Raw genomic sequence first — 21,391 nt, forward strand, 5'->3', positions numbered from 1 at the left:
AGTATCCTAAGTACCCAACATTGGGCTACATACTTTGTCGTTCAAAACTCATCAGAATGGCATTTCCAAGATTAATATGCATCCAATGTTTTTGCCCCATTGTCAACACTTTCTTCTACTCATTATTAGCATTTCGTGCTTCTGGGGCTAATGTGTCTCACTTTTTGGAAAGTCAAGCTAACCTGAAGCTTTGGATGACGATTTCTTTTTTTTTTCACATTGATGTCCTTTGGAGAATGCCAAAACTCAATAAATCAAGGATCCTTTGCAAGTCGATCAAAGATATTAGTTCTCCTCAATTATGCCTTGAATTAGGCATCATAATCATCTTTCTCTTACTAGTCATCAACATTTGGAGTCCTTTGAGGGATCCGACTCATGATCAAATCTAACATTCCTAATACACTACCCATACTACATGCACATACCAAGATCGACCATTGTATTTTTTTCCAATGCTTTATGACCTTTCAAATTGTGATTCATCACCTTAACTTCAATCCTCACCTCTAGAGTATGATGATGACATGCTTGTTGAGTCACACAACTTATTATAAATTCAACAAATTGTAGTCACATCATCTTGCAATGAAGTGTCTTGAGCCCACCTACTCAAAGGAGTTAATGTATAATGGCAATGAAACCATGACCAAAACTAATACTTTACACCTAGATCTTGGACAATGTCCACCTAATTGGCCCCAAAAGTGGCACCCCTATAGTATTTCTTTAACTTATATTGGTTCAAATCCATAGTACACTAAGATATAAAATGATCTCTCTACAAATTTAAACTCCTTAAGCTATCACAAATAAGAAATAACATCAAGATTTAATTTGCCCCTTGATTTTGGTGCAAATTGGGCACAAATTGAACCAATAATATTTTTCAATTATAACAATTATCAAGTTGTATTACATCAAACCAGTGATGTATACTTTCATATTTGTTGAGAGGAGAGAAAGAAAATCAATTGGATAGAGAATCTTTTGAACAATAACTCTAATGGAAATTTCAATGGCATCCACAACTTTGAAAGGGGAATACACATTAGCATGGCTACCAAGCCCTCCTCTTATACCATTGCCTTTCATTGAGACAAAGAAGAAAACATGTTATGCTTGTCATGTCACAAATGTGATTTGTTGCTAGCTTGTTGTTTTCCCTCTTCATGATTGTTGAGAACCTCTCCTCGCAACCATCAGTTAGCTAGAATGGCCTCTCTCCAACCCTCCACCAACCCCAATCAACTCTCCATTAGTTTGCATTGCAAGTTCTCTCTCCTCTTGCCAAGTGGCACACATTTCAATGTAGACTCAACCTCTACATTCTAATTTTCAGCACTTCATAATTGTGGAAATTAAAAATCCTCATCCCTACCATAAATTGGCCATTGCACATCCACATTTAATGTGCTAAGCCTTTTGAACTTGAAAGTTGTTCTAACATTTGTTAACCTTAGACCAAGATTGTCATCAAGCACCCATTAGTACATATGCAAACTTGTAAGACCTTTTACCAATGTTTCTAATTGCTAAACTTGGGTTTTAGACTATCACCATGCCCTAAATGGCAACACGTAACAACTTTCTCCAATGTCCCTAACTACCCAACTTGGATTTTGGACTATCACCATGCCCAGAATAACTTGTACTTCACTTGTATAGCTCACATGTGCATACCAAAGCAAAGCAATATATATACATGACCCCATGACAAGGGGCCTCAAACCTCTATCTCAAGGATCAAGGATGAGGTAAACTACGAGTAATGTCAAAGACGTCAAGAATAGCTCCAAGAGTGTACCATACTAAATATCTTGCTTCTCACATGCTATGACATGCATTCTTGCCAATTGGTACACAGAAAGCATCCAAATTCTTTCATTTTGTTAATGTATAGACAAATTGTGGATTCCAAGGATAAGAGCGATAGTTCCACTAAGTTTCAAAAACCAAGGAAATGAAAACGACAAAAACCAAAATTTAAAAGTTCAAATCAATTTTGGAAACACGGGGAACTTCAATGATTTAGCATTTATATATATACTTTAATATATTAGTGTACACAACAGCGCATATTTAAATTTTACCCAAGCCTTCATGCCACATAAACATTATACATAATCATTACAAGATTGAAGAAAATTGAAGAAGAAGACAAGGCTAGCAAGTAAAAATGGGGGGAAGGGGGAAGGGAAGAGACAAAGGCAAAGAGAGAAAAAGAATGATATAAACATCTTATAAGACACCTCAAAGGTGCATAGGACAAAACCACAAACTCAAAATCCATATACAATCCACTTCAAGGTGCCACTGGCACAAACGAACACCAAGTGCTAAGACTACAAGAGTTAATATATAAGTTAATGACCTTAGAGTAGCCTAATGCTTAGGCTTTTAAAACTTTTCTATAATGTCTTATTGAGACTCAAAAATGAATATTCAATTATGCTAAACTACAGCAGAGCTATGACTCATGACTCTGAGAGAGAGAGAGAGAGAGAGAGAGAGAGAGAGAGAGAGAGTGTGTGTGTGTGTGTGTGCGTATACGTGTGCACGCATGTGCGTGTGCGTGCGTGTAGGAAAATGCGAAAAGTAGCAAGTTGAAAAGTGATGAACTTTGCCGAACTGAGCAACAACAAACTATGGAGCGATGAAGAAATGACCTATGCAACAACAGAGTAGCAATGATTGTGTTAACTGATAGAGAGAGAGAGAGAGAGAGAGAGAGAGGAACTCTAAGCAACGATTGTATTAACTACAACCGGGGGGGGGGGGTTTACAAGCTAAGAGAGGACTAACAAACTATGTTGCAATTGTGACAGGTTGCATTATCTTACTTATGTATCTCCTATTGCACTTTTGTTACCATGTACATGCTTTGTTGAGAGAGAGGGACTCTCAACAAAGGCACACACATGAATAGAGGCGTAATGGGAGGCGATCTAGATTCTAATCACACCAAAAGGTGCTGCAAGGTGAGGATTAAAAATTTGTTAGTAGACATGTCAGCTCATGTGTGAGTCTGAGCTACAGAGGCTTGAGCATATCATTTAGGCTATTTAGGTATTTCTTATTGTGTCATTTTATGGTCATATTGGGCATTTATTTGGCCAACCAACATTAAATGCTAGCCGACCTAGCATATAATATGGCATTATTCATGCCAATTTATTCTGGGCTGCTCCTCCTTAGTTGGTCAATTCACCACCTAGAGGTCCCGTGGAGACAGGAGCCGGTGCCCACGCAGCCATTGACTCACTGTTGTATGCGACAGTCTCATGTCTGATATATGGATGCCATTTCCCGAGCATACATTTGAGTTCTCATATGTATTGTGTTCTTTCTTTCCTTTTCTCTTTTGTCTTGTGTTTCAGCAATTTATTACAGCTTATTTTTGCGCTTCCATTGTTGCACCACTTTTGACATGGTAACAGATTTTAGGATTTGTGCTCTTGCCGTGTTTTCTTGCTGATTTCAAGAATGTTTTCACCCTTGCTCATCAAGTGAGTGCTGCTCCATACGGGCGACCTATTTTACCTGTGTTTTTTGCAAAATTGCCATCGCCTGCTGTTTACAACCCCTCTGTTGCCTACGTTTTCAATTTTCAAGCTGCTGCGATAAATTTTCAGTCTATTTGTGGCAGTACTCAACCTGTTTTTTGGTGTTCTTGACTCCTTCCTAGCTAGGCGATTGTACTTTCCGGTCGTTTTTGTTGTTTTTGGCAGTTTTGACTAATTTGTTGATTTATTTGCAGTAGATTTTGTCTTCCTGGTCAAGTTTAGGGTTCTAATATATGTGAACTCGTGTTTTTTGCAATCCGTGCTCGTGTTTTGATTGTGTTCCCCTCTCCAAATGCCTTCTTCTCTCTACTTCTCTTCTCAATCCTCTATAGATGGCTCCTCCATGCACATCCACTGATGATACACTACTTGGAGATTCCCCTGAGGCTTTTGCAACTTCAGAGAGGGGTTCGAAGATGAAGAAGTCGAAGGCCCAATGTTACCACTTTGGCAAGAAAAGTCATTGGCGGAAGTACTCCAAAAAGTTAGCGGCTTCAAGGAAGAAAAGGAGTAGAAGATGAAGCGGGATGCAAACTCCTCCAACGAGTCATCATCTACCTCAGATTCCGACTCAGATCCTCCAGCCAAGGTGAAGTCCAAGGCGCGGAAGGGATCCTCTTCTTCAGATCGTGGAAAGGGCTTGGTAGCCCCTTCCTCAACTGCTTTCTAGTGGTGGTGATGCAGTCATCCCTCAACTCTTCGGTGCCTGAGAGGGAGTATGAGAGGGTGGTGAGATGGGCGGTCGTGCCTCATCTATATCTCTATACAGATGCACAGGATCCAAAGAGGGACATCCCTGACGCATCGACTGAAGTCTGGCAGGTACAAATCCTAGAGCTAGGATTGACATCTAAGTTCATGATAGACCAGTAACTTGAGAGAGAGTGGGTGGCTTTCGTCTAGAGCTCACATGAGGGGACACTTTGGTAGTTTAGCCAAAGGAGGGGAACCCATGGTCATTTATGCACTGGAGCATTGGTGACAGGATGGTCACATGTGCTACTTCAAAGGCATTGTTAACAAATATTGAGAGTTATTATGGTCTTCTCTATTTTCAGAAGCTAGTACCATCGACATCAACATCAGGTTCTCTCCGAGGCACCTTGGTGGTGGCTTGAACACCCACTCCTTGGGTATCCATGGTTCTACTTGGTGGTTCTATGTTGTATGGTCTCATATTCATTCTCATTGTACCATTGTATTGTATTAGATCACCCATGATTTGAGATAGTGTTAGCAAATATGTCAGCTCATGTGAGTCTGAGCTACAGAGGCTTGAGCATATTATTTAGGCTATTTAGGTTTTTTTATTATGTCATTTTATGGTCATATTGGGCATTTATTGATGGCCAACCTGACATATTTTATGGCATTATTCATACCTATATGTTTTGGGCTCCTCCTCCTCAGTTGGTCAGTTCACCACCTGAAGGTCTCGTGGAGAGAAGTCGATATCAGTTCCCATGCATTCAGTGACTCACTACTATATGCGACAATCTCGTCTTTGATATATGGATTCCGTTTCCCGAGCATATATCTGAGTTCTCATCTGTATTGTGTTCAATCTTTCCCTTTCTCTTTTGTCTTGTGTTTCAACAATTTATTACAACTTATGTTTACGCTTCCATTGCTGCACCACCTCTGACAAAAACTTGGGGGCCAAAACTGCATTCAACAACATCATTTATATGCAAAACAACTGTGCCATTTCAATCTACTTGAAACATGGTTTTGGAATACTATAATGGAAACTCACATGGAGTAGGTCCAAATTCCTCCTCACAAGATGTCCTCAACATGCACAACCACCTAGAAAAACTGCACATTCATCCACATGCTCTTACAATTGCAATCAACTCATGATAACGAGATGTAAATTTTCATCTTAAATTTTTGTGAAATTGACAATAAGTATTACCCCTGATAGGGCAATGATAGTCCCAGCCATACACTCACATTTTAGCCCATAACCATGTCCATTCAAAAGCAATAGCCTCAAGTAATCTCTTTGCTTTGTTTGCTAGAACAAACACGTTTAAGAAAATGTTAGCAATCATGTTTATCATGCCTTGTCATCTACTACCTGTGAGCCTCTGTTTGAGTCATACAAGCATTTTAGGAGCTTTCGCATACCTCTCACTTGCTTTGATGGAGGAGCTAGCTCGTTCTAAAGCAACCATTTTATTGCCTTTTAGTGTATTTTCTACTCCAATCGAAATGTGTGCATTTCCTGGGTAGTTTCTACATACATCGGTCTGCCTCACTTACTGAGCATCGTCCACATTTGCTGAGATTTTCCTGTGCCTTGCTGTCTAGCATTTTTACCAATATTAAATGCTTGTAAACCATATTTTAGGCCCCAAATATCAAATCAACCTAATTTAGGAGTGTTTGGGTATTTAAAGCTACCTTCCCATCCACTTGGCAAATCATCTTCCATTCTTCCCTTGCAAGTTTTGCAAGTGCACACTTTGACTTTCATCTTCTCCGTCTCCAATGTTGCTGTCATCATCAACCTGATTCAATGCCCTCAATGCCACTATGGGTTGCATGCAAGGAGGACTAAACGACATGAGAGTTTTTTTTAGCTCCAACTCGAAGAAGCCTAAATGCCCGTACTGTGGGAAGGGGACACATCCAAAGAAAAAATATTGGAAGAAGTACCCTCACCTTTGTCCGAGAGCCAAGGATGGAGCTACAACATTCAAGCCTTCTACCTCTACTCCCACAATTACCCATGAGTTAGTGTTCCTCCCTATTGTTGAGTTGGAAGAGTCTTCTTCAATGGTTACTTGGTCTTTTGAGAGGCCTTGGCTGGTTGATAGTAAAGTTTCTAGTTATATGACTCCAAGAGGTGATTTGTTGCACGATCTACGCCCTTCTGAGGGTTAAGTCGCTGTTGCTGACACTATATCAGTACCTATCAGCAGTGTTGGCACTTTGCCTTTGTTTGCTGACAATGCATCCAATTCCTTTATAGACCCTTTACATTTCGAACTTGGGCTTTCCACTCCTCTCAGTTTATTGCCTTACTAGGCTTGGTACTCAAGTTATCTTCATTGAGCGGGCCGTTTGTATTAAGGATTCTTCTACAAGAGTTGTTATGTGACAAGTTGGCATGAGAATGAGCTTTGCAACATCCATGTTGCTTCTCTTATGCAAGGTCCTCCAAGGCAATTGTCTCTTGCTACACTGTTCCCGCTTGTGTGCACTCTTTATTCCACAAGTTCCTTCCCATCTCCCACCTTTTCCTGTAATGATTCCCTCATACCCTCCATCCGTTTTAGAGGGGAACGATCTCGGTGATGTGGCTATGGATTTCTTGGTCCCTAGTGTTTCAGAGGGGGTTTCCCAAGATCCTAAGAAGCTTCTTATCAACGATCTTCATCAACAAACTTCATCAACATTGGTATTCCTCTTGCCAGCCTAGGATCCATTTCTCCCTTGGCCTTCCGCCACATCCAAGATCTAAGAGGGGGTATTAACAGTCATGTTTGTCATGCCTTATCATCTCCTACCTGTGAGCCTCAGTCTGAGTCAAATGAGGACTTTAAGAGCTCTGACATGTCTATCACTTGTTTTGACGGAGAAGGTATCTCATTCTAGAGAAACCATTTTAATGCCTTTCAATGCATTTTCTCCTCCAGTCAGGATGTTGTGTGCATTTCCCGAGTAGTTTCTACATACATTAGTCTACCTCACCTGCGAGGGACATTGTCCACATTTGCCGAGATTTTTTTGTGCCAGACTGGTATTTTTACCAGCATTAAATGTTGGTCGGCCATATTTTATGGCCCCAGATATCAAGTTGGCCAAATTTAGGAGTGTTTTGCCATTTATAACCACCTCCCACTCACTTGGCAAAACATCTCCCATTCTTCCCTAATAGGTTTTGCAAATACACATTTCGACTTTGATCTTCTCCTCCGTCTCTAATATTGATATCATCAACTTGATTTGGTGTCCTCACTGACGCTGTGGGGGGCTGTGTGCAAGGACTAATCAGTCCTGTATTCAACATTTGTTTCTCATTTAGTGCAGATTTCTTTCTTCTTTACTTGCAGTCTCTCTATTCCTTTGTCTCTATGTTGGTGTTTCCTTTTCACTGTGCACTTGCAAAAATGAACCTAGCTGAGAAAAGCCTCTAGCATAATATAATACCATCTCAAGCTACATCAGGGCAAATGCAAACCTACCAAAAATAACATATTGTTAGCAGAGGATGTCAACTCATGTGTGAATCTGTGCATGTATTATGGTTGGGCACATTAGATAGTCATTTTAGGCATTTTCATTGTGTAGCATTTTATGCTATTGGGGCATTTATTGCTGCCAATCGACCAACATTAAATGTTTACCGACCTAACATATTTTATGGCATTATTTATGCCTATATATATTCTAGGCTCCTCTCTCCTCAGTTAGTTCAGTTCACCACCTAGACGTCCCATGGAGAGAGGAGCCGGTGCCGGTGCCCATGCAACCAGTGACTCACTATTGTATGCAACAGTCTCGTGTCTGATATATGGATTTCATTTCCCGAGCATACATCTGAGTTCACATCTGTATTGTGTTCTTTCTTTCCCTTTCTCTTATGTCTTGTGTTTCGGCAGTTTATTACAGCTTATATCTACGCTTCCATTGCTGCACCACTTCTGATATGCTATCAAATTTCAAGATTTCTGCTCCTACTGTGTTTTCTTGCTGATTTCAAGACTGTTTTCACCCTTACTGATTAGGTGACCACTGCTCCATACAGGTGACCTGTTTTCCCTGCATTTTTTGCAAATTTACGATCACCTGCTGTCTACAGCCCCTTCGCTGCCTGCATTTTCAGTTTTTAGGCTGCTACAATAGTTTTCCAGCTTATTTATCGCAGTACTTAGCTTGCATTTTGGTGTTCTTGACTCCTTGGCTAGGCAACTGTACCTTCAGGCCATTTCTGTTTTTGGTTGTTTTTGACTGATTTTTTTATTTTTGCAGCAGCTTTTGTCTTCTTTTGGTTAGATTTTGAGTTATACTCTATGTGAACTCTTGGTTTTTGCAATCTATACTTGTGTTTTGGCTGTGTTCCCTCTCCAAATACCTTCTTTTCTCTACTTCTCTTCCAAATCCTCTGCAAATGGCTCCTCCATGCACATCCATTGATGACAAGCTCCATGGACCTAGTTATTACACGTGAAGTGCGGTGATGAAGGTATGTTTTATCTAGAAGCGGTTATAGTACGTGGTTGGTGGAGCTATTGAACGTCCTCAACAGCCCTCTCCTGTTCCAACTGATTTTGATGAAGATAACCATGAGGAAGCAGTGCTTACATGGGATTCGAATGATGCCCGTGCTTATTCAGTGATAGATGATGGAGAGTCAGAAAACTCCAATGACGATGGAAAGCACGAGTGTGTTTATCCTCCCAGCCACGCCTAGATAAGTGCTGGCCCTCTAACCTGATTTCTTTGCCAGCCGTCAACTTCCTGGAGTCCTACTATTCCTGGACTCCCTTACTCTCTAGGCTCCCCTTAACCCCGTTCGGGCGCCCAAGAGCCCAGACCGTCATTCTCGTGCATGTTCCTCTAAATTTACCTTAATGTGACATTAAATATCCCTTTTAATGTCACATTCCACACTTATGACCTTAATGTGATATTAAATATCACTTTTAATGTCACATTAATGTCACATTTCCTTCCCCTTAAGAATCGGTTTCGTCCTCGAAAACGATATTTGGAAGGTCTAATTGTAAATCGGGAAACCTTTTCTTTAAAGTACTTGCTCGCTCCCATGTTGAGCTTTCTTCTGAACAATCTTTCCACTTAACCAAACATTCTTGATAAATAGTATTCCTCGTTCGTCTAGTACGAATATTTAATATTTTTTCTGGTTCATGTGGATTAGATTGGTCATAGAATAACTCCTCAATATCATCATTTAAGATTAGATTATCCAAATCACCCAGCTTCTTCCTTAGTTTGCTTACATGAAAAACTGGATGTATTTTACAACCAGTAGGTAGTTGGAGCTTGTAAGCCAATTCTCCCACCCTTTTAAGTATTATGAAAGGACCACAATACCTTGGTGAAAGCTTTGGACGATGTTCCTTTTTCATAGTTTTAGTTTGTTCAGGCACCTTAAGATAGACCAATTCTCCTTCTTCAAAGGAGATGTCTCTTCGGTGAGGATCTGCATATGCTCTAGCTCGATTTTGAGCTTTTTTAATATTTTCTTGAGCAAATTTTAACATACTACTCATATCCTCCAAAAAATCTTTGGCTGCCTGAACCTTTTCCTTATGCAGTCCTACTGCAAAAGGAGCTCTGGGCTGAAACCCATACATTAACATAAATGGACTATATCCAGTGGAAGAGTGTTTGGCACTGTTATATGCAAACTCTGCTATCGGTAAATACTCTTCCCAATTAGTTTGCCTTTTACTTACATATGCCCTAAGCATATCTTCAAGAATTTGATTAACCCTTTCAGTTTGCCCATCTGTTTGCGGATGATCCGCCGTACTCATACTAAGTTTAGTATCCAATTTCCTAAATACCGCACGCCAAAAATGGCTATCAAATTTTCTATCCCGATCAGAAACTATATTTGCCGGAAGGCCATACAATCGGTATATGTTCTCTACGAACAATCTAGCCAATTCTGGTGTTTTAACATCAATTGAAGTTGGAATAAACCTAGCCATTTTGGTTAACCTATCCACAATCACCCACACAGAGTCGTGCCCCCTCTGTGTTCTAGGTAGAGCAACAATAAAGTCCATGGAGATACTCTCCCATTTTCCCGAAGGAATTTCTAATGGATGGAGAAGTCCTCCCATTTTTAATTTTTCAGCTTTATTAACCTGGCATTTATTACATTTGACCACATAGTCAAGGACGTCCTTATTCATTCCAGGCCAATAGAACTGCCTTTTAATAAGACTATAAGTCTTATTAACTCCTGGATGTCCCGCACTAGGGGTATCATGACACTCAAAGAGTATCTGGCGCCTTATTTCTATATCTTTCGGGACACATACCCTACCCTTGTAGAGTAAATAACCATTATCAATGGTAAAATTCTTCCACTTGAATCCAGTTTGAGCAACCCCTGATGCTCCATTTCCTTGTTGAACATCCTCAGATATTCCTTCCTCAGTAGAAGCACTTTCATTTGGATCCCCATTTTTTATTGCTTCCCATATGTTGGAATATGCCGGATCAACCTGGCATTTCCCTTTTAAAAATTCAAGCAAGTTGGAAGTGAACTGAGTAAAACTCAATTCATTAATGATGGGCATTCTGCTGAGTGCATCAGCTACTATATTATACTTTCCTTTTCTATATCTTATCTCATAGTCGAACTCTTGGAGGAGTTCGGCCCATCTGGCTTTACGCCCGTGTAAATCTGGTTGATCATTAAGCCACTTAATGCTTTCATGATCCGATAAAATCAAAAGTTTGGCACCATACAAATAGTGCCTCCATTTTTTCATTGCATGTACTATTGCATACAGCTCCCTCTCATAAACAGAATAATTCTGTTTTGCACGATCTAATTTCTTGCTTTCAAAAGCAACTGGTCGACCTTCTTGTAATAAGACCGCGCCTATTGCCTTATCACTGGCATCAGCTTCAACCACAAATGGTTTATTGGGATCCACTATTAATAATATTGGAGCTGTAGCAATAGCTACCTTAAGTTTTTGAAAACTTTCATTTTGGTCTGTTCCCCAATTAAAACTTTTCCCTTTCCCTTTAAGTTGGTCTGTCATTGGAACAGCTATTTTGGCATAATTCACGATAAAATCCAGATAAACCTAGGAAGATCTGCAGCTCTTCGAGGTTCCTTGGAGGTGGCCATTCAATAATTGCCCTTACTTTTTATGGATCCATGTTGATTCCCTCTTTCAAGATTATATGCCCTAGATATTTGACCTCTTGTGCAAAGAATTCACATTTAGTTTTCTTCGCATAAAGGGAATGTGTTCTTAACAATTGGAATACTAATTGTAAGTTCCAAATGTTCTTCTCTTGATTTACTAAAGATCAAGATATCATCCAAGAAGACTACTACAAAATGTCCTAGATAGGGCCGTAAAACACTATTCATCAGCTTCATAAAGGTAGCTGGTGCATTAGTGAGGCCAAAAGGCATCACCAAAAAATCATAATGCCCGTATCTAGTACGAAATGCCGTCTTGGAAACATCTTGTGCCTTAATTCTTATTTGGTGATAACCTGATCTTAAGTCTATCTTTGTGAAGAATTTTGCCCCTTGCAATTGATCAAAAAGATCTTCCATTCTGGGCATAGGAAATTTATTCTTCACCGTTATTTTATTAAGTGCTCTATAGTCAACACAAAGTCGCATAGAACCATCTTTTTTCTTTACCAATAAAATTGGTGAAGCCCAAGGTGAATTACTGGGTTGAATAAACCCTTTATCCAGGTAATCCTTAATTTGTCTCTCAACTTCTTGATGCTGTGTTTCGCTTAACCTATACGGTGGTTTTGAAATTGGGTGTGTATCCTTATTTATATCAATTGGGTGATTTATTTCACCCCTATCTGGTGGAAGGCCACTTGGTAAATCAGAAAGAAACACATCTTTAAAATCATCTAACAAACTGTTCAATTCATTATTAACATTCAATTCGCAAACATAAGAAAATTGTTGCTTTATATTACAGAAAGTAAAAGTATTATGTACAGGAAGAGACCATAGCATATATACCTCACAAACTTCCTTCTTTATCAGCTTCTGAACTTCATTAGAACACAGCAAAGGATTATCAGATACTTCATGTTCACCTTGAATGACAAAAGTCTTACCATCCCTTTCAAATTCCAGTGTATTATGGTGATAGCTACGTTTTAAGGATGGTTTCAATCCCCATAGCCACTCCCTCCCTAGAGCAATATCAGCTCTTTCCATGTTCATTATTTGGAAATCAAGCTTATCTTTATATCTTTGAATCTCGATTTCCAAATTGGATACCATTGTATCCCATATTTTATTGTCTTGGCCTTGCATCATACGAACAACATATTGATGCTCACTGTTTTGTTGGGGAAGTTTCAATTTTTTGACAAGTGCATAATTTATAAAATTATGTGTAGCAGAGTCATCAATCATGACTCTAACCCGTTTTCCAGCTATCAATCCATGTACTCTAAGTAAATCATGTGGCCCAAAAGTAGGCTGCCACAAAGAAGTTGACATACAACACTTATGTTGTATATCCATGGTGCAAGACCTCTAAAGATTTATACTTTTCATGGTCCTTTAATTCTAAGGTCTGCACTACATGGATTTGTTTTTCTTTTCCCTTGCCCTTGTCCTTTCCTTTGTCTTCCCCCTTTTTCTTTTGAGGGCAATTCCAAGCAGCATGGTTAGGGGATAGGCAATTAAAACACAATTTTTCTTTTTTGGCCTTATCAAAGTCATCAGGACTTAACTTTGGCCTCATATATGGTTTCTTTTCAAAAGGTTGTTTTTTACCCTTGAAAAATGGCATTTTTCTTTTAAATTTGCCCACAAATTTTGAGGTTTCTAATTCCTTAGACTTGGGCTCCGTATCAGTGGGACTAGTGAGTGTACCTGGACGCGTACTATCTTCATAGATTAATGCAAATTTAATTGCCTCTTCAAGCGTCTTAGGTAAACTCCGTTTTACTTCCTTTTTACAGGTTTTATCCAGTCCCCTAATGAATCCTCTTGTTTTTTGGAATTCATCAATTCCTTTCAGTTTGAGGATTATCTCACGATATTCCTCCAGATATGTCAGTAGGGGTCGTCCCTTTTGTCTGACATAATCCCAATCTTCCCAATTTCTTTCCATTTCATTTTCAGGAAGAAATTCTTTTAAAAAGACGGATTCAAATTGAGCCCAAGTTTCAGGTATTTTATTCGCCTCCTTTAAGGTTCGCCACCACTTATATGCTTTAGGCCCCAAAGTTAAACTAGCCTCCAGTGCTTGAAGATGTGGTGGGGTATTTTTCAATTTATGTAAATCTTCCCATTTTTGGAGGAAATTAAAGATTATATCTTTATTCCTATCTTTTTCCTCCCCGTAAAATTGAGGTGGTTTCATATCCTTTAAAACCGGATTATCCCTCAATTTATGATAAGTTTGAGGTTCTTTAGGATCTCGCATAGTCACATCTAAATCTTTCGATGAAGATGGGACATCTGAGATTTCTATCTTATTTTTATCTTTTTCCAACAATAAAGTTAACTGAGATTTTATTTCAGTAAGTGTTTGAGTTAAAAATTCCATTTGAACCCCCTAAGTTTGCACACGAGCAGAAAGATCATCAAATTGCTCTCGCGTGGCAAAAAATTCTTCCCATTGTTCTTCTTGTATGTCTGGTTCATGGGGATCTACCATAGGTTAATCCCCGGAACTAGAACTTTCCATTACCCTTTCTTTCCCTTCTTCTGCCATTAATACACTGGAATTGGAAAGCAAAAATAAGAAATTTGCATACAAGTAAAGTACTTCCCTGATTTTTAATGGCAGGCTGTGGCTTCAGTTGTATATGATATTTTTCTGCCTGTCTCACAACAGTCGCAGTCCTATCCGTCTCAGAAGCAGTTGGATTTACCCGTCAGCAGTAATCATGACAGAATCACGTTTTTTTTTTTTTTAATGACCCACGTCTGATGCTAGCGGCTCCACTTCTGATCTGGTTCTCGCGGATACTGGCAGCTCCACGTTTGATCTGGTTGGTCCTCGCGACCCTCTCGCGACCCTAGTCCTCGCTTTTTTTTATTATTTTTCTGCCCGTAACGTAGCGTTTCTGCCCGTAACGTTTCTGCCGTAACGTTGAAGGTCACATTAATGTGACGTGGCGCTGGAATTCTTTTTAATTTTCTTTGACGGCCCGTCGCGTCTTCACGGCGCCTGGTTCCAGATGCTCACGCGATAAGACGTAGCACTTCTTCCGTCCGTTTTTTTTTTCTTCTCGGCCCGTCGCCTGATGCTCACGTGGCGTTACAAAAATTGACGGCCTGACTAGCGACTGACAACCTGACGGATTTCTGTTCGATTAATGATCAGAAACATAGGCTCTGATACCAATGATAGATGATGGAGAGTCAGAAAACTCCAATGACCATGGAAAGCACGAGTGTGTTTATCCTCCCAGCCACGCCTAGATAAGTGCTGGCCCTCTAACCTGATCTCTTTGCCAGCCGTCAACTTCCTGGAGTCCTACTATTCCTGGACTCCCTTACTCTCTAGGCTCCCCTTAACCCCGTTCGAGCGCCCAAGAGCCTGGACGGTCATTCTCGTGCATGTTCCCCTAAATTTACCCCAATGTGACATTAAATATCCCTTTTAATGTCACATTCCACACTTATGACCTTAATGTGATATTAAATATCACTTTTAATGTCACATTAATGTCACATTCAGCCTTACTTCAATGTATTTCCAAAGAAGTCCTACCGACAATCAGCTCCTGCAAGACAGCTTTAGACATATGGTCTAAGTTGCAATTGATGTATGACCAAGACCAACTTCGCACTATGCAATCTACCCTATCAGAGGCGCATCTCGTTAGTATGATACTCTACAAGCTTCCTCAAGAGTTTGAGGGAGTTACGAATGCTTTACGAGTGCAGACATCTACGACTCCTGTCAATTTTCTTCATATGTCATTGATGCTACTTGAGCATGAGGCGACTTTGCGACTACATGGCGGCTTTCGTCACATTATGGAGGTTCAGGTGAGGCTCTTGCAACTTTAGAGAGGGATCAGAAGATGAAGAAGTCGAAGGCCCAACATTATTACTATCACAAGAAGGGCCACTTGCGGAAGGATTGCAAAGAGTTAGCGACTTCCAAGAAGAAAAAGGAGCAAAAGACGAAGCGGGATGCGTACTTCGACGAGTCATCATCTTCCTCAAAATCTGACTCAGATCTTACGGCCAAGGTGAAGTCCAAGGCACAAAAGAGTAGATGCTCTTCTTCGGATCATGGGAAGGGCTTGGTAAGCCCTTTCTCAACTGCTTTCTAGTGGTGATGAAGTTGTCATCCCTCAGGACTCTCCAATGCCAAAGAGGGAGTGTGAGAGAGTGGTGAGATGGGGCAACCGTGCCTCATCTATATTTCTATATAGATGCACAGGATCCAAAGAGAAACATCCCTAACGCGTCGATTGAAGTCTGGCAAGTTTAAATCCTAGAGCTAGGATTGATATCCAGGTTTATGATGGACTGGTTCTTTGACAAAGAGCAGGTAGCTTTCGTCTGGAGCTCACATGAGGGGTCACTTTGGTGGTCTGGCCAAAGAAGGGGAATCATGGTTATTTATGCGTTGCGGCATTGGTGATAAGATGGTCACGTGTGTTATATCAGTGGCATTATTGACAGACATTGAGAGCTGCTCTGATCTTCTCCATCTTTAGAAGCTTGTACAATCAACATCGACATCCGGTTCTCTCTGAGACACCTTGGTGTTGACTTGATCACCCACTGCTTGGATATCCATAATTCTACTTAGTGGTTCTATGTTATATGGTTTCTGATTCATTCTCACTGTACAATTGTATTGTATCAGATCACCCATGATCTAAGAGAAGGTGTTAACAGAGTATGTCAGCTTATGTGTGAGTCTAAGCATGTATTATGGCTGGGCACATTAGGTAGTTATTTTAGGCATTATTAGTGTAATATTTTATGCTATGGGGCATTTATTGCTACCAATCAACCAGCATTAAATACAAGCCACCCTAACATATTTTATGGCATTATTTATGCCTATATATATTATGGGCTCCTCCTCCTCAGTTAGTTCAATTCACCACTTGGAGGTTCCTAGTCTTTACCCATCCATTTTCATTGTAATCTGGCTCAAAGTAGTAGTACTCTGCACCCCACTCCTTAGGCCTATCTATCACTCGCCTCCAATTGTCTTCGTTTTCTAGGGCAAAAACCTTCAGGGTAGGGATGGATTGTAACAAGCGGGATACATAGGAACTAGGGTTTACACACCCAAACATATTGATCAGGGTATATAAGGTGTAAGAGTCCCAGTTTAGGGCAACAAGTTATTATCAAGAACATACTCTTCACCTTCATCTCTAGCTTCCATGGCTTCCTTCTCCTTTCTCCCCTCTTTCCGGTCTTTCTCTCTCCTCTTCTAGTCTTTCTTTCTCTTCTTCTTCCTCTCTCTCTCTTCAGCTCATTCTCCTCTCTCCTCTCAGCTTCATTCATTACACTTTCTCCAGATTCAAAGCCTCTTCTTTTATGCTCTACTTCAAAAGCCATAGCACCAGAACGTTGATTGCATGATTGTGCATCGAACATTGTATAGGAATGACTTAAACCGAACATGAAGAGGGCCAAACTACTTGTGCTCTTAGTGACAAGACCTGAGATAAAGCTATGTTACAAGTAATAGTATCTCCACTAGCACCCAACCTTGCCATGCATTGCTGGCAAATGTACTACCAGAAAAAATCAATAGACTCAACTCTCCACGTGGCATAACAATCTTGACCATGGACATCTTGCCACATTGTATTCTGAAAAATGAGCCATCCATCCTTTGAGCAGGTGTGGAAAGGGCCAACTAGGCTTTGCTGACAATGACTAGACTGGAGATAAAGCTGGTGTAAGTAGCAGGATACAGTGAGTGGCCCGAGCAGTCATGCTTTCAACATATTCAGAGCCTCTTCTTTTTTCTCCCCTTCAAAAGCTAGTGCACTAGAGCATTGATTACACAATTGTGCATCCATGGAAATGGCCAAACTACAGCTGCTTTCAGTGACAAGCCCTGGGATAAGGCTGTTATAAGTAACAGTATCCAGCTACCAACCCCACGCAGTCACGCTTTCAAACAATTTTCTCTCTGCTATTACCACCTTTGCAAGTCAACATAGATGTGCGAGTGTCTGGGACACACCTACAGTCTACCATTGTGCAAGAGTTAATACCTTTTGGCCAAGCACTGACAAGACCAGACATACATCTTTTGTAAGTAACAATGTTTGGCTAGCAGCCTGCAGCAAATATGATTTCTAAGATATTCCGGGCTTTCTCTTCTCCCCCCATTCGATCAGAACATTGAATGGGTAAGCATCAGGAGTATATCAATTATCTATCATTCGAGCACCTACGAAAGGAACCATTGCCTGCATTAATAAGACCGGGGATAGAGCTATTGTACATACCAATATTTGGTGAACAGCCTTCAGCAGTCATGGTTTTGAACAGACTTCGGGCTTCTTCTGTTTTCCCCTCCCTTGAAAGCCAGTGCATCAGAACACGAGTGTGTGAGCATCAAGTGTGCATCCCTTATGTACCATTTGAGTCAATACAGAAAGGACCAAGGTACCTTTGCTCGTGGCAAGCACCCCACAGCAGTCATGGTTTCAAAAAGACTCAAGGTTTCCTCTGTGTTCCCTTCCTTGAAAAGCCAATGCACCAGAACATTGAATGTACAAATGTTGGCAGTGCCTCAACTACCTATCATTTGAGAAAATATGTCAAGGGCCACAGTACTGTTGCCCACACTGACCCAGGGTAAGGGTAACACAAGTGGCAGCATCTGGCCGGCAGCCAGCAGCAGTCATGGCTTCAAAGAGACTCAGGGCTTCCTCTGTCTTCCCCTCATTCAAAAGCCAGTGCAACAGTTTATTGAATGTGCGAACATCAGGAGTGCATCCATTATCTATCATCTGAGCGAATGTGGAACAGGCCAAGGTACCATTGCCCGCAATAACAAGACCACAGATAAATCCACTGTAAGTAACCGTATCTGCCTGGCAGCCTGCAGCAGTCATACTTTCAAAGAGACTTAGTGCTTCCTCTGTTTTCCCCTCCCTCGGAAGCCAGTGCACCAAGACATTGAAAGTGTGGGTATTAGGAGCACATCCATTGTCAATCATGCGAGCCAATGTGGAAAGGGCCAAGCTACATTCACCTGCCTTGAAAAGGCCGGAGATAAGGCTGGTGTAGGTAACGGTGTTTGGCTGGCAGCCTGCAGCAGTCATGGTTTCCAAGAGGCATAGGCCTTCCTCCACTTTCCCCTCCTTCAAAAGCCAGTCCACCAAAACACTGAATGTGTACACATCGGGAGTGCATCCATTGTCGATCATGCGAGTGAATGTGGAACGGGCCAAGGTACCCTTGCCTGCCTTGAAAAGGCCAGAGATAAGGCTGTTGTAGGTCACAGTGTCTGGCTGGCAGCCTGCAGCAAGCATGGTTTCCAAGAGGCTCAGGACTTCCTCCGGTTTCTCCTCCTTCAAAAGCCAGGCCACCAAAACTCTGAATGTGAGCACATGGGGAGTGCATCCATTGTCGATCATGTGAGTGAATGTGGAACGGGCCAAGGTACCCTTGCCTGCCTTGAAAAGGCCGGAGATAAGGCTGTTGTAGGTCACAGTGTCTGGCTGGCAGCCCACAGTAGTCATGGTTTCCAAGAGGCTCAGGGCCTCCTCCACTTTCCCCTCCTTCAAAAGCCAGTCCACCAAAACACTGAATGTGTACACATCGGGAGTGCATCCATTGTCCATCATGCGAGCCAATGTGGAAAGGGCCAAGCTACATTCACCTGCCTTGAAAAGGCCGGAGATAAGGCTGGTGTAGGTAACGGTGTTTGGCTGGCAGCCTGCAGCAGTCATGGTTTCCAAGAGGCGTAGGCCTTCCTCCACTTTCCCCTCCTTCAAAAGCCAGTCCACCAAAACATTGAATGTGTACACATCGGGAGTGCATCCATTGTCAATCATGCGATTGAATGTGGAACGGGCCAAGGTACCCTTGCCTGCCTTGAAAAGGCCAGAGATAAGGCTGGTGTAGATCACAGTGTCTGGCTGGCAGCCCGCAGCAAGCATGGTTTCCAAGAGGCTCAGGGCTTCCTCCGGTTTCTTCTCCTTCAAAAGCCAGGGCACCAAAACTCTGAATGCGAGCGCATCAGGAGTGCATCCATTGTTGATCATGTGAGTGAATGTGGAATGGGCCAAGGTACCCTTGCCTGCCTTGAAAAGGCCGGAGATAAGGCTGGCATAGGTCACAGTGTCTGGCTGGCAGCCCACAGTAGTCATGGTTTCCAAGAGGCTCAGGGCCTCCTCCGGTTTCCCCTTCTTCAAAAGCCAGTGCACCAAAACTCTGAATGTGAGCACATCGGGAGTGCATCCATTGTCCATCATGCGATCCAATGTGGAAAGGGCCAAGATACCTTTGCCTGACTTGAAAAGGCCGGAGATAAGGCTGTTGTAGGTCACAGTGTCTGGCTGGCAGCCCGCAGCAGTCATCGTTTCCAAGAGACTCAGGGCTTCCTCCGGTTTGCCCTCCTTCAAAAGCCAGTCCACCAAAACATTGAATGTGTGCACATCGGGAGCACATCCATTGTCGATCATGCAAGCCAATGTGGAAAGGGCCAAGATACCTTTGCCTGCCTTGAAAAGCCCGGAGATAAGGCTGTTGTAGGTCACAGTGTTTGGCTGGCAGCCCGCAGCAGTCATGGTTTCCAAGAGGCTCAGGGCTTCCTCCGGTTTGCCCTCCTTCAAAAGCCAGTCCACCAAAACATTGAATGTGTGCACATTGGGAGCACATCCATTGTCGATCATGCAAGCCAATGTGGAAAGGGCCAAGATACCTTTGCCTGACTTGAAAAGGCCAAAGATAAGGTTGTTGTAGGTCACAGTGTCTGGCTGGCAACCTGCAGCAGTCATGGTTTCCAAGAGACTCAGGGCTTCCTCCAGTTTTCCCTCCTTCAAAAGCCAGCGCACCAAAACATTGAATGTGTGCACGTCGGGAGCACATCCATTGTCGATCATGCGAGCCAATGTAGAAAGGACCGAGGTACCTTCGCCTGCCTTAACAAGGCCAGAGATAAGGCTGGTGTAAGTTACTGTGTCAGGGGGATAATCCACAGTATTCATGCATTCGAGCAGTTTCATGGCTTCTTGCAGCCTTCCTTCTTTGACCAATCTGCCGATGATAATGTTGAAAGTTACAGTGTTTGGGGGAAATCCACATCCGGGTCCTCTGTGCATCATGATGTCCAAAATGGCGAAAACGTCACGGGCTGCTGCGCCTGCTTTCAGAATCCCCATGATGACGCCATTGCAAATGGTGGTGTTGGGCAGGCAGCCCACGTTCGCCAGCATGATGATGATGAGATGATGGACGACCTCATCGAACCTGCTCATGTCCGCATGCAGGACGCAGGAAAGGATGCGGTTGAGATCATATACCTTGGGTTCGCATCCGAGCGTGTGCATGGAATGAAGCACCTCGATGGCTTCTGCTGCCATCCGAGCGTGTGTGTACCTCTTGATCAGCCCCGAGAGTTGTACGCGGGTCTTCATGTCAGGCAGGGTGAGCATGCCACATCGTCTCAGCCCTCTTCGAATTTGAAGACCGCGCGAACACCAACGCCCGGGGGGCGGGGCGCGCGGGGAGGGCGGGGGCGGGGGCGGGGGCGGGGGCGGCGCGGCTACAGAACAGGGGAATAATGAATCCCCCTTACAACTTAGAACTCCAAAGGGAGGACACCAGAGGAAGCGTGATTCTTTTCAAGTGTTCCGTGGAAGACATTTTTGAAAGTATTTAGCATAACCCATATTCTTCCACAAGTGGTCCATAAAGCTGCTCACTTACTAAGTGATCCTCATATGCATTGTCCTCTTCTAATTCATCTTCTCGTTCTTCATATTCTTAGTCTTCATGTTGCTCGTTGGCCTCCTTTTGTTTTTCATATTTCCCATCATAAAGCCAATGGTCCCCTGCATCATCATCAACACCTTGAACAAACAAAGAATTCATCATTGCATTCGGTTGATTCCCATTGACATGCTATCCAAGGCCATTGGAGTAATCC

At 42.1% G+C, this 21,391-nt stretch overlaps 1 protein-coding gene across 4 annotated transcripts in view; it reads right to left on the minus strand.

The window, feature by feature from the left end:
• Positions 1–21,034, minus strand: part of LOC148022345 (uncharacterized) — a 56,524-nt gene extending 35,490 nt beyond the window's left edge. For 2 of the 4 annotated variants that reach the window (XM_087697967.1, XM_087697965.1), the window contains exons 1-2: positions 17,903–21,034; positions 17,739–17,809 (exon numbers count right to left, since the gene is read on the minus strand). In XM_087697967.1, the coding sequence (XP_087554093.1) occupies positions 18,054–20,897 (2,844 nt within the window). In that variant the 5' untranslated portion in view covers positions 20,898–21,034 and the 3' untranslated portion in view covers positions 17,739–17,809; positions 17,903–18,053. Of the gene's footprint in view, positions 1–17,738 lie in introns of all 4 variants that reach the window. The other 2 variants (XM_087697964.1, XM_087697966.1) reach the window with 1 other exon arrangement.
• Positions 21,035–21,391: the final 357 nt, after the last annotated feature.

This window comes from Lygodium microphyllum, chromosome 17 (genome assembly GCF_053477565.2).
Source record: "Lygodium microphyllum isolate KBCC chromosome 17, Lygodium_microphyllum_v1.1.10, whole genome shotgun sequence".
Lineage (NCBI taxonomy): Eukaryota > Viridiplantae > Streptophyta > Polypodiopsida > Schizaeales > Lygodiaceae > Lygodium > Lygodium microphyllum.